Here is a 14,031-nt window from a genome sequence, read left to right on the forward strand (position 1 = left end):
AAGAGAGTTACAAGAAAAACAAATAAATCTGGGCCCGTATTCACAAGAACGCCCTCACGCTAGAATTGTTCACAAGAGAAAATGCTAGCCCATCCAGAAAATGCTAGTCAATCAGCTGGGCAATTAGCCACCATTACGCTGGATATTAGCGAAGGCCACCGGCAAATGGCAAAAATCAGTTGCGAACGAAAAGCTTTGGAATTCGGCCTCTGAGCTTTATAGTTGTTACGGCGCACCGCGTCGAATCGGGAAATGCATTGCGTATACGTCGCGCTCGCAACGCCGCGGTGCGCCCATCGTGGCCCGCTGCGAGGAAATTGTATGTTTGTTGTACGAAACAGGCAGCGCCATGATGTACGCAACAGTAGCGCATCGCATTCGCCACTGCGTCCCTCTAACGAGATGCGACAATATTTATAAGTGGCGAATCAAATTTCGCGCAATAGGAGCTAAATGTTGCGTGATGTGCCCGAAACAAGGTTGCAGTGCAACGGCCGTCGGCGGCGAGCAGCACACACCGTCTCACAAACCGTACTCCACTGCAATGCTCCGGCGGCCGTTTTGTATACGAATTCTCCCCGGGCGATCGACTAGGGGGAACTGGAAGCTGACAGTGGCCACCTATTGTATATGGGTATGCGAATAGTAATTTTTGAGACCGAAGCGAATACGAATCGCACAGTGGCCAAAAGCTAATCGAATCGAATATCGAATGTTTTTCGAATAGTTTTCGAATAAGGAACAACCTCTTTGCAGTTGATATACAATACAATGTTCACATATCCCAGTATTCGCTACATTAGCAAGTTTCTATAATTACACGGCACATTACGATGCACACTTGGTCAAAAGCTCGAACGGAGCATTATAAACAAATTAACAGGACCCGAATTTACAAAAACATTCTTAAGCTAGTACTGTTTGTAACAGCAGCTGCATCGTAATGTCGGACATATTATTATCGAAACGGCCGGCCAGTCACAAGCACCAAGCTGTTTCTAGACCACAGTGACTTTTTCAGCAGTTTAGTTGTTGCCAATTTCACCTGCTTCAAGAATTTGCTTGTATAAACTTGGTCGAAGCAAGTATCCCTCTCGCATCATTTCACCATCAGATGGTATACGAACGGAGACCGACGTGCGAGACATTTTCTCAAACAGAATAACTTTTCGCAAAATTTGACACAAGTCGCAAAATCGTAAAGCTGGCCCAAATTCGTAAATTTTACGAAAAAAAAAGAAAGGGGGGTGGGAGGGAAGGGGGAAGGAAGGTGGAAGGTATGGTTATATCTCCACTGCGGCAGGGGTGAAATTTGCTTCATTTTTGCGTCAGTTTCATGATTGATCGTGCTCAGCTGGCAATGTGAAGTGTTCGCGTTTGCGAGTATATGATATAGTACAATATTCACATATCCCAGTATTCGCTACATTAGCAAGTTTCTATAATTACACTGCACATTGCAAAGTACACTTGGTCAAAAGCTTCGAGGACCGAATCAAATAGGACAACGTTCCATTCGTTCCGAATATTTGCACAGCCCTAATGTTATTGGCCTCGACGCCGCCTTTGCGTCGAACATGTATATGGTTGCGTCAAAAGTAGGATACCGCAGTGGACGGCTGGCTGTATGGTATATAGGATGCAATGTTTGGGCCGCGTGTGCCCGATTCGATCACACGCGGATGTTGCTTTCGGGGTATTTGTGATTTTTGTTTTTGCACAACGATTAAGGTGGCTCACTACCAAATCACCAGTATAGCGCCGCTGCGGCGTAAGTAGGACACCGGAGCAGTGCACGATATACGATATACAGGATGCCGCGTTTGCGCAAAGTGCACTCGATTTGACCACGCGGGGACGCTGTTATATTGAGAAGTTTGTTTCGCATGACCATTATGTGGATAAATGTCAAATTACTTCTCCCGTGAGCGGCGCAAAAATTGTGTGCGTTGCCCTCGTTCACATTGAAGCGCCCAAAACCGTTGCTGCCGTCCGACCAGCCTGTTCTTTTTTTTTTTTTTTTTTTTTTTTTGCGAGTCGAACGATATTGCTATTTGCCGCGTGAAATACTTGTGTATCATCTGCTCAACTAAGATCGAAGTCATTTGATTGCGGCGGTAGTGAGAGTCGCAGCAAGCACATATATGACACGCAGTTTACGAGGAGGGTTGGATTAGATGTTGTGAGCGCATTGCAGACTGCAGAACGAGTCACGTTTTCGAAAATTTGAACACGTAGCGTACGATATTTATGACTGCAAAGTTATCGGTGTGTTTTACGCCGAAAAGAAGGATTAGATTGTGGGGGTTTTACGTGCCAAACTCACGACCTGGTTATGAGGCACGCCGTAGTGGGGGACTCCGGAATAACTTGGACCACCTGGGGTTCTTTAACGTGCACCTCAATCTAAGTACACGGGTATATTGTCGCATTCCGCAACCACGGCGGATGTCGAAAAGAAGGCTCGCATATTTCTAAAGGCTATATAGGGCCTCTCGGCCGGTCTACTAGAAGGAGCTGCTAAACGCAACACATTGCAATGTTGAGCTAATGTCTCCTTTAGCTTGTTATTCCTTTTAACAGGCACTATGGAAATCGCGTACTTCGTGCTCATGAGCCGAAACAGCCATCCACGTATTTGCCGCCGCTTGAAGCCAGCGAGCTGGAAGGCTCTATCATAGTAATGCTACTACTAATGAAGTGCCTTAGCCTAGTTTTGACAATCCTTACCAACCTTCGTGAGTTAACTTTAGTTAGTCGCCTGATGCGTGGTAACGCTAACACACACGTGTTCACGGCGGTCACTGCATGTCGTCTACTATACGAAGGCGTTGGCTTTTAATTCTCGTGTTAAATATTCCTCGTGGAAGAGCTCATTCAAATGGTATAGTGCAAGTTTAGCTACCTGCTTGAATAACCAAACTTATCGTTGCATCTTGTTTTCTGAGTACTTGTGAAACACCGCCTTTGATGAAATACCGTCCTACATCGCAGGTCATCCTTCCACCTATATATAGCCTCGCTAGGGCCTAAGATGCACCATTTCAGCCGCTTCGGGCTGGGGCGGTCCTGACACCATCCGTCAGCTGCTTCAGATGTGGCCTGACGCGTGCCATCATATAGGCCCAAGATGCTGAGGCCAGATTGAACCGGAGAACTGCAACAGATTGTTGACGGACAAATTCTCCGATATTAAAGTTACTGCGCGTTGCCAAAGCTGCACGTTTTTCTTGGATTTTCTTTCTTTCTAATTATGCTTTGGAATATAAGTCTTTTGAAGCAAAGAAAATAAATAAAAAGCGCGTTTCGCAAGTTGCAATGTACTAGGGAGATTTGGCCGAAAGTAAGAGACAGCGTGCTTGTCTGCTGAAGACGCGTTGGCTAAAAAATAAAGTTATATATATATATATATATATATATATATATATATATATATATATATATATATAAAACCAAGCTGAGAATGCGTGTTTAACTAATATAGACTGTCTGTTAAATATCATTGTTTTCATTTTATCACTCATATTAGCAGCATGGAGATGATCTATAGAAAAAAGGGAGCAACTGTAAAGATAGAGTATTTGCTATATAATCCAGTTACTTCGTGAATGTCAACCTGCTGGTTCACACGTACGTGTAACCTATACGGTGCCATGCGAGGCGGGTACGTATCACGCAGATTAATGCTGCTAACAATAATAAAAGAAAGAACGCAATGGAAAACCGAGGAGCGAAGCCCCGGATAACTAAGTCTCGGAAGCATATAGCTGTCTCCGTTTTTTTCTTCTTTTTTTTTTCCTTTTTTTTTTTTTTTTTTTTTTGTACGAGCACCCGCGTGTAACTAGTTCACCTGCCGGTGAGCGGCTCGCACGCTCTCGCGTCACGGCGTTTACGTATGAAGAGAATAAAGAAACGTTAAAAATTAAGGGGGGGTGCAGCAGCAGTCGGTCGTGGCGCGCGCATTTCACCATGCGCATATGCACGTATATCGCAACCCAATTTCACACTCTCCCATCATGCGCTTCCGGCGGAGAACGCCGCCGCCAGCGATCTCGCACTCGCGGACTGCATGTGTTGCGCGCAGTCGTGACAGAGGCTGTCCATTTCGCCTTCGCATGCACCCCCACTCGCATGCGACGCTTGCCGCACCGCTCGGCCGACTTTCGGCGCGGCCGACCGGCGCTGCGGAGTCGGCCGCCGTGCTTCCGGCACGGGTCGTCATTCCGCGACTCGCATTGCTCCACTGGCCGGGGCCAGGTCCGGCTCCGTGTGCGTGCGCGCTACTGCAGCAGAAGCAACGAGAGTCGTTCGTCTCCCGCTGCCGGCCGGTCGATCCGGCACTGCACCATTTGGAGCGGAGCATATGCTGCAGTGCGACCCCCCTGTCCGCTTGTCATCCCGTGCGACGCGAGTGACACACGCCGCGCGCTGGTGAACGAGATGGTGCTCCGCGAGTGTGTATACGCGACCATCGCTTCGGCGCGTGAATATTAATCGCGCGTGACCAACGGCGGAAGATATATACGAGGGCGGACGACTCAATCTTGCGCATCGTTATTTTATTTTTATTTTTTTCGGCGTACGGAGTCGCGAGCGCGGTGCGACATCGTTCCTCGGACGGACTACCGTTCTCGTGATTCACCTTCTTTTTTGTCGCTCCGCGTATTCGCCAGCCAGCGTACAACACGTTCGCACGTACGCGATACGCGCGTCCCTTCGGCAGCAGTTCTGGCGCGGTGGCGAACACGCATATATCTGCGACTGTCGTACCAATTGGCACAGGCAGGCATGCGTCGAATCCCGCGCGATTTTCACTAGCACGCATATGTCCTTGCACGTCAAGAAAAAAAAAATTTTTTTTTCTTTCTCGTCTATCAGCGTATGCAGGGCTTTGTACAAAACTTTGGTGGTAGCCGTCGCGGCAGCTTAGCGGCAATGGCGTTCCGCTGATCAGCACGAGGTCGTGGGTTCGTTTCCGACCGCGGCGACCGCATGCCGATGGGGGTCAAATGCAAAAAACGCTCCTGTACTTAGATTTAGGTGCACGTAAAAGAAAAAAAAAAAAGAAACTCAGGTAGTGAAAGTTAATCCGGCGTTGCCCACTACGGCGTGTGTCATAATCGGATCGTGGTTCTGGCACGTATAAAGGCCCACCATTTATTTATTATTTAGTTAGATGATTAATTTCGCACTGGGCTGTGCCGTTCAAATATAGACATTCCATCGATCGCTTACTATTAACACGTGGTCAATCAATTTAAAATATTCCTCCAACGAACGATTCTTTATTTTGAAAGTGAACTAGTTTTACGTGTACCGCACTTCCACGGAGCAATTATTTGTCCTTAAAGCAAGTCAGAGTCACAAAGGTTGATTACGGGGACATCAACACGGAAATGTTCGTAAACTCTTTAGCATTACTTTGCATAGCATATAGTGTGAGGCTCCGTGCGGTGTAAGCATGATGTTTATACTGTGCACAGTGCATAGAATACTGGAAATTGTCTCGCTATCAGATGCTGTGCTGCTAAATGCTGCATAGGTTCATATCACCTATTATCTTTGCAGGCACCAGCGTATATTAACTATACGACAAAAATTCATTTTATTTAATTAACTTTCGACAAGATTCGCAATAGGCGCGTCTATGTTTGAGCGTTTCTAAGCTTTATTTATCTGGGCCATGTGCTCGTGTTGCTTGAGTAATGGTAACGAAAAAAAGACAATTTCGGATCGTACTGGCAATTCAATGGTAATTTTTTTTCCTATTATGTACTTTTGTTGAAGTCAGTATTACTATATAGCTGTATTTATTTGTTTTTCTAAATAAACAACTTGAGGCGGATAGCACAATTCCACCCACTTCAGCGCTATACAGCCGGATTACTTGAACAGGCGTACATTACCTGGAGGGGGGAGCGGCAAGAGGGGGGGGGGGGGGGCACAGCGAGGGTAAGTGAGAAATTTGGCAATTTATAAATATTGTTCATTAGCCTTAGATTTATTAGTTGAGGGCACACGTCGCAAGTGTGTAATTTGAAGTGCTAAGGCCACGCCCATTTTGGTAAAAAATCTGCACCATTTTTACGTGCATGTACCCAAGGTGTGGCACAAAATACATTGGCGTTGAACAAAATATTCCTCCCGCAAAGTTTTACTTACGCAGTGCAGGATACGGGGAACATTTCTTTGACGGTTGTCTCACAATTTTGGAGCTATATAGTAGTTCTGGACTCCTAACAAATCAACGTGCTTTGAGTATCTAACCGGTATTAACCATGCAGCTGCACCAAGTACCCCAAAGTGATTAACTTAATTAGCTCTTTGTAAATTGCGTATTTTCATGCAAATATCATTTGTCCTCTCATTAAGTGATCCAGTCGAAAATGCGAAAATGCGGCATCTTCCACACGCGACCTCTTTAGAATCTCATAGCCCAGTCGAAAATGCGAAAATGCGAAAATGCGGCATCTTCCACACACGACCTCTTTAGAATCTCTATAGCCCAAAAGCAGCGACAGAACGAGATCAAGAAGTATGCCCGATAGATCAGGGAGACAGATGAGACCGAGCACCTTCACACTGCAGCCTCATGTAGCACAAAGGTCTGTCCTTCCATTTTATGGCTAAAGATAACATATATAGGACGCTTTCAACTTGAAATCAATAAGGTGCATAGCGATCGATTGCACACCAGCGATTATGTATCTCTTGACATGAAGATCGGAAGGTTAGAACAGGAAGAAGACCAGTTCATTAAACGAACAACAAAAACAACAATGACGCAGTAAAGACTGGTGCATAGTCAGCAGGATTATGCTTCACAATAAAATATCGAATTATAAATGTCACCGTAATGTTAATAATTTTGAACGATACCAGTATTGCCTGAATAGAGTAATTTCCCTTGAACGCATTAACTCGCATTTCTTACGTTCACAGGAATTCACACTGCATTGTACGCTTACTTCATGAGCTTCTGCTATAATTAAAAAATGATTTACTTTTTGTGCCTTGATATGGGGAGAGGGCTAGCGCAAATGTGACCTTGATTTAGGTTCGTCAACGAAACACTACTCGTCGATTTCAATTCCGAATTGCGGACTCAGCTCGAGACTAAATAACGGCTGCCACCAACCAGATTCCAAGGACAAAAGCAAGCGTTTCGAAATCGCGCGGTCACCGTCGTGTAATTGTCTGCGTGCTCACACCACCGCAACGGTCAACACAGGTTGTAAACGTTCGTTCCAATCGAACGACTCTTGTGTTCCAGACGCCGTCACGTAACTGCGGAACCGTGTAGTTTTTTGATGAGCTGACGAATGGGTTGGTGTGGCCCCTCTCCGACAATTGAAGGCCAGCGAAGAGGACGCCATTGCACTTCTCCTAATTCAAATCGAAAATTCTGCGGCGGTCGCTATTGAGTCGTAGGGCGTGTGAATTATGCACAGCGGTCAAAGAAAGGAACTGAAGCCGGGCAGTAGTGAAATAATATTTATTTAGTATAACTTCTGCGAGTAGTGTCAACGTCTACGAAATGCATTGGCGCTCCAGTTCATATTTTATCGAACGTTTCCCTCGCGCACTGCTCGGGACAGAACTATGAGTGGAACATGCCAACGTTATTTCGTGGCACATTTTTGTGGACCGATACCCTAAAGCTTGTGCTATAGTCCCAGGATTTTAGCCCATACACTCGTAAATATGCCTTCATCAAGGGCCTGCGGATTCAATTCCGCACTTGCAGCATGTGTCCTGCAGTGCATAACTAGACAGCGAAATAGTGGAATTTTGCTAGATAGTTATTTAAACAATCCGATTTGACAATGGCTTATTGTCTTTCGTGTGCCTTGTCAGCAAGCCTGGGATTCTTCTGCCTGCCCATATAGCAATCCGGTTTCAGTCAAAAAATCTGAAATCCAGAAAGCGACTTAAACTTGGACAACTAAAATATATAAAAAAAACACAAAATAAACAAAAAACACACACAAATCGAAATAAGCGTTGTAAGCAAGCAACTCCTCTTACATATACGCTTGATGTCGCAGCTTATGTGTTTGAGTGCAACAATAAACTTCTTTTGCTTCTATGGCTGCGCACAGCAGTGCATCATGGTTTAGCTGTTACAAAAAATGAAATAACAGTATTGTCTTTTACGTCCCAAAGCCACAATCCGGCAGTGAGAAACGACGTTCTTTGGGGGCTCTGGATTCTTTCTGACACCACTGGACGTTCTTCAACGTGTACGCAAGATCTATACATGAGCGTCTTTGCATTCCGCCCCCCACTGGGAATGGAACCACTGGCTTCGTAATGTAGAGAGAGAGAGAGAGGTGAAACTGCACTTATATCGTCACTCACGCGTCAATCCCATCGACAAAATATGGCTGCATGCTCACATCACACATGTTTGCATGGTATACCGAGCATGTACACTCTCACGCTGAGGAGCCGCCATGCTTTACTGCAGAATATGCTTCCTCAATAAGTTCTGAGTTGCAACCTTTGAGCCCGATTTGCCGACCACAGCGGAACCAGTGGGGAGTGGTATACACCTGTTTGTCGTGCGGCTTTTTCGGTTTTTTTTTTTTTAATTTCTTTCTGGGAAGTGATTGTTGCCTGTGTGATAGCGAAGTGCTTAGTAACTGTAAAGATTCGCTTGACCTCACGTCATCCTTTCATTCATATAATGCAAATCTTTGGAGAATCTGGCGAGATAATTTCTTGAAACCTTTGCAATACCATAATTAAGCAATCATTCTATATATATATATATATATATATATATATATATATATATATATATATATATATATATATATATATGTGTGTGTGTGTGTGTGTGTGTTTTTGTATATGCTATTGTTTTATATATATGCTTTTGCGGGCATTTTAAGTTCTGTAATGTAAAATAATTGAAATAACGGGTAGAAAGTAGTCCGTTTCGCTGATGGGACACATAATGACAATGGTACCAACGCGTTGCACACATACCGGCTCAAAATCGAACGCAGATCCAATCTAGTTCAACGTAGTATTGTTGTTGTAAGTATAATGTATGATTTTGTAGTAGTTGCTCTCGTTTTATGAAAACCCCGCAAAAGACAATGAAGAGAGCAGGCTAGCAATTGTCTCCTTAAAGGGACGGCCATGCTCACCCGCTTGGAGAGGAGGAAAGAAAGAAGCGAAAGAGAAGGGCACAGCACATTACATGCGGTGATCCTTCTCTGTTTTCCTTCACGAGCAAATTAAAAAAAAAATGATTGAAATACATTTCCGCGCCACGCTTTTACACGTGGACACGTGCTCGAACAGCATACAGTTCACTTCCAATAGTGGTGGCAGTAGGCTTAGCTCGAAGAGCACGTGTTTCTCCAGCGTATCATCAGAACACCTGCTCTCGTTTCAGCAAATCTAATAACCATGCCAATACTGGCAGTATATTGTAGTAATGGACACTTGTTGCATCTAGTCCAGTATAGAGTCTACAGAAGCAAGCCGCATTTATAGTAACGGCGGTAGCTGTACTGGGCCGACAGAACGTGCTTCTTCCTATGAGGCTACTACTACCGCCACGTGGTCTTTGTTATCTACGCACAAAGTATACACATCTCGCGCTCAAGGAACAACGAAATTTTGACATACAAAAGAGGTGAACAGCTGCTCCTATAGGAGCAGGAGACTATGCCATTGTTCGCTTTAGAACTTCGTTTTAACTCTTAAAATCAGCGGAACCGCATATTTCACTTCAAACACTGCTGGATATATGAGCTGCTTTCTCTCTGCCTTACAGCCAAGCAATGTAATCCTCACAACTGTTTCATGGCGCCGTCACCGATCTCAGTTATGAACACCTACTGCATTGCTATAAGGAAACTGAACCATTGTTTGTTCAGCGGCTTCCCGTGAAGTCTCGGTTAGCATCGATAATCTATACAGACAAATGCATTCATCCAACAGGCAATGGGATGAGAGTGAAATTACCTTTTGTACAAGATCGACAACATTGCATCCAATGTTTTTATCGCCAGAAAACAAGAAAGGCGTGGAATTGTCCCGCAGTAAAGTGTGCATGCAGCCGCTATAGCAACCAGAAACAGAATCCGGTTGAAAACAACTCTTCGTGTTACGTCACAGGTTAGTGTAGATCACGCTGCCACTTCTGCACATATAGTAGTTGCTATCAACACTAACGGAAGGCAGCAACCATTCCGACTTTGCGACTGTCTTTTGACCAGCGATAAACACATAACACGTAGAAACCTTCACCTATATTTTTCCACGAAAATTGAAAGTGGATCATATGTCTTGTTATGTAACATATTGGATATTTGCATATTTTTAAACCTCGTTCCTAAAGTCAAGTTTACGTCACGCGCTTAACATTAAGCTTGCTTTACGCCAAACGAACCACTGACCACGTGCGGACTTTCACCGACGTCTTTGTGAAAGAGAAACTTCTAAAGCATGTATCGTACCCATCCATCTCTTCTTGCTTCCGGAAAGAAGAACGTTCAGTGGAGATATCGCGCTTTGAAATGCATCGTAGTGCTGTAGCCCTTACACGATATCCAATTTTACATCAATATTTGGGAGTCCACAGATACTTTTTATTGCTAGCACTGGCTAGCTGCTCGAGTAAAAACGAAGGTGGGCTCCTAAATGATGTTTGTGTAGAATTTTGAATTGTTGGTCCGTGTGCACAGTCGATGCCCTGCGTTTCGGTCAGGATCCTAATGCAACATAGGAAGCGATTAAAGTCTACGATTCCCCCGTCAAAAGCTCCGCTTCAAATAGGAGAAACTCTGCAGGATTGCTTGCATACAGTTTAATTACTTCATGCAGAACCTACTTATATGGATGAAGGATCATTCAACTATGTTATAAGGATTATATTAGGGTAATGCCCACCATCAAAACAAATTATTACTCCCACTGCGACCGGAAAACTTTACAGTTGTAAGGCAGTTTGGCAGCATAACGTAAGGATACCGTGCTGTCGCTGTGTTAATACCTTGATTTCAGCTTAAAGTGCAGTTCCTCGTGGAGTTTAAGACCAGCATATGCCAGAGTCACTTGACGTTGTTCATACTCGGAAGCAGCGTCCAGTAGCAACCAGCAGCACGTGGGCACTTTTCGAGCGAACGGATCGCAACGATCGGCGATCTACATGACCATCCGAATAGATGTAAAGACATCTTCGTGCAAGGACGCCAGAAGCAGCATAACAGTAAATCATTATCGCGATTGTTACAAATCGGGTGCCTAGTCTGTTCGGTTCGGATACCGTTAGCCCTTACGTGGGGCTCAGTACGGACCTTATGTGAAATTCCTGCCCGCTGGGGTCAGCAAGGACTGCGCCTCGAGATCTGCTCGTTCAGCGCAAAGCGATGTGTGGTCTACCTGAAAAACGTTCCTGCTCGAACCCAAGCGAAAGTGCCAAAGAACAATTAAACAAGCAACGAGAGATAAAAGCGCCAGAGAGGGGGGAGACCTATCCACGCTCCCCTATTATTGGACTTATCGGAGAGCCCGCTTATCACCGCGAGGGTCGCGATACGAGGTAGGTCGCCCCGTGGGCTTCGCGTCCAACTTTCGAGCGCCGGCGCGCGTGGCTGCGCTTCGCCGCACGGTTTTCGCACCGGGAAATACGCGCGGAGGGCGCTCTTCGACAAACGCGTTTAATCCAGCAGCGCCTTCGCTAAGGGTAGTCAACGTGTTCAGTCCTTACAAACACTGTGCAGCTACGAGATGCGAAGGGCACACGCCACGAAAGCTGCATCGAAAGGTCATCTTTCATCGCCGCCGCGAAGAATGCGTTATGCTCAATAACAACTTAAGAGCAAAAAAATAATACCCGTGACATTTGAGCGGATGTGCGCTAAAGGCCGCACATGCATCTGCGCGAGCACAGCAAGAGGAGCTCTGGTAATGGAGAGAGAAAAGAAGAAAAGGAAAAAAAAAAAAAAAAAGGCGGGCTGCAGTGAGGCGGGCAGTGGCCCTCTGTGAGATCGACGTGGCGCGGCGCACATGTTGGAGCCACCTGCGGTGCATGAGTCGTGCCGTAAATAATGAGGGCGGAGAATGTGCAACATCCGTGCCACGTTTCTGTTCAATGGACGAAACGCGTGCGCCTGCAAAGAGATGCGGCCGCAATGGCCAAACGCAGGAATTCCGCGAGACACGCAGCAACGAACAACGTTCCTGAGCGCTGGCTGTGGAACGTTGTTCGCTGCGTGGTTCTCCGGCGGCGCACCGGAGGTCCCTCTCAGTGATGTGCCACGCCGTCGTTCGGCGACGTCTTGCTCTGGGCGCGTTGCGAAAGCGACCTCCAAGGATGTGGCTCTCTCATGCGAAATCACGAGCCGTGGTGCCACGTACACACCGCGGCGTGGTATACGGGTCGAGGAAAGCGGTCCGGGCCAGGACCGTTACGCCCGCGACGCGAGGTTTCGGGGCGCACGTGGCCTCAAGGGGGTTGGTCCGCCTACCTTGTTGTTGGCCAGGTCGACGACCAGCCAGGAGAAGACGACCGTGTCCTGCTCGTCGCTGCCGAGCGCGTCTCCCTGCTGGCCAGCCGTGACCAGATCCACGACCACGGCGAACCTCGTGGCGGCCATGTTGCGTGCCCCGTGGAACGGAGGAATCGGTGGCGGCCCCCCGGCTCAGCAGCGGCCGCCCGGGTTGCGGGGCCACGCGCTGGCCGGCATGGTCCGACTGTACAGCAGCTGCCGGCGGCGGGGGTGTGCGCGTTCAGGAAGGAAGTCGGGGTCCGCCGATGCCGTCTTCTCGTCGGCCGTTGTGCGCGTGTTGCCCCGGTGCAGTTGTGCAGAGTTGCGGCGACGAAGGAAGAAAGTTAGCCCCCCGAGGAAAGACCAAGCCCCAAAGCAAAACACCCGGCAAAAAGTCCAATAACCGCCACCACCACCAAGGAGACAACACCAGCCCCGCTAGAAGGACTGTGCCGGCTCCTCGCCGCGGGGGGCTGCGCGGGCGCTGCAGTCGCGGCCCCCTCGCCACAGGTGAACAACACGGGGGGAGCGAGGGACGTGCTATTGGAGGGCCGCCTACAGGTGCCTCTCCCCCCGATCGTGACGTCGACGCGCCGGCTGCAACAGGTGGAACGGGCTGCGCCGCGCGCGCGCGCCGGCCAGAGGAGGGGGACGTGCGCGCGCGCGCGCGCACTCAAAGAAAAACAAAGAACGCGGGTCGAAAAAGAATACGAGCAGACGACGTGGCCTCTGCTGGCGCTCGCTTTGTCCCGCGACCTGCGCCTTTTCTTGCGCGTGGCGGCCAGCGCAACTTCGGCCGCCACTCGGATAACTTCCTCGCGCTGTCGTTTGCCTTGTCCCAAGAGGGGAGGGGGGGGGGGGGGGGGGCCCGAGTTTCCTTCCGAGTCAAACCCAGAAGCGCCGCGACCTTTCCTGCTTGTATTCTCGGCGGCTCCCCCGCAACATTTGCGCCCCGCAGGTCTGGCCCTTATCTCACCGCACTTGTCGCCGTTCGAACTTTGGTCGGCATCGCTGGAAATGCCGACTTCCCAGCGTTCGTGATTCGTGAGAAACGAATTATAACCCGCGCAGCCAGAGTTTGACTTTATTCCGGCGCTGAAACTCCATCTCGGACGCGTCGATTGAGTCGCACGAGTGTCAGGCTGTTTCTGCGGTCGCGAGAGCGCGCGCAAAAGAAAAAAAAAAAAAAAAAAAAAAATTCCGCCTCGCGTTGCTCGTCCCACAGGAAGCGTGTTCGCGTGGCAGCACCCGGCGCTGCGGGGACGAGCCCGGGGTAAGTAACCTCGCCCGGTCATGTCCAACATTTTCTTTTTTTTTTTTTTCCACGGCTTTCCTCTTCGCCGCGTAATACGCGAAATCACGTCCCAACATAAATACATCCGCGGAGATACCGTCCGTGCAACGTCAAACGAAATGGGCACAAGCAATGATAAGCACGACGGGCAAGAAATAAGAATATCAAAGAAGAGCAGATCTCCTCGCTGTTCCCGTAGGAGGGGAAAAAAAAAAAACAAAAAAA

At 47.7% G+C, this 14,031-nt stretch overlaps 1 protein-coding gene across 4 annotated transcripts in view; it reads right to left on the reverse strand.

Annotated features, from left to right (window-relative positions):
• The window catches only part of LOC119465844 (epithelial splicing regulatory protein 1-like), a 124,131-nt gene extending 111,208 nt beyond the window's left edge, over nt 1–12,923 (reverse strand). For 2 of the 4 annotated variants that reach the window (XM_049669538.1, XM_037726336.2), the window contains exon 1: nt 12,492–12,923. In XM_049669538.1, the coding sequence (XP_049525495.1) occupies nt 12,492–12,620 (129 nt within the window). In that variant the 5' untranslated portion in view covers nt 12,621–12,923. The remainder of the gene's footprint in view (nt 1–12,491) is intronic. The other 2 variants (XM_037726328.2, XM_037726320.2) reach the window with 1 other exon arrangement.
• Between the last annotated feature and the right edge of the window lie 1,108 nt (nt 12,924–14,031).

This window comes from Dermacentor silvarum, chromosome 1 (assembly GCF_013339745.2).
Source record: "Dermacentor silvarum isolate Dsil-2018 chromosome 1, BIME_Dsil_1.4, whole genome shotgun sequence".
NCBI classification, from domain to species: Eukaryota; Metazoa; Arthropoda; class Arachnida; order Ixodida; family Ixodidae; genus Dermacentor; species Dermacentor silvarum.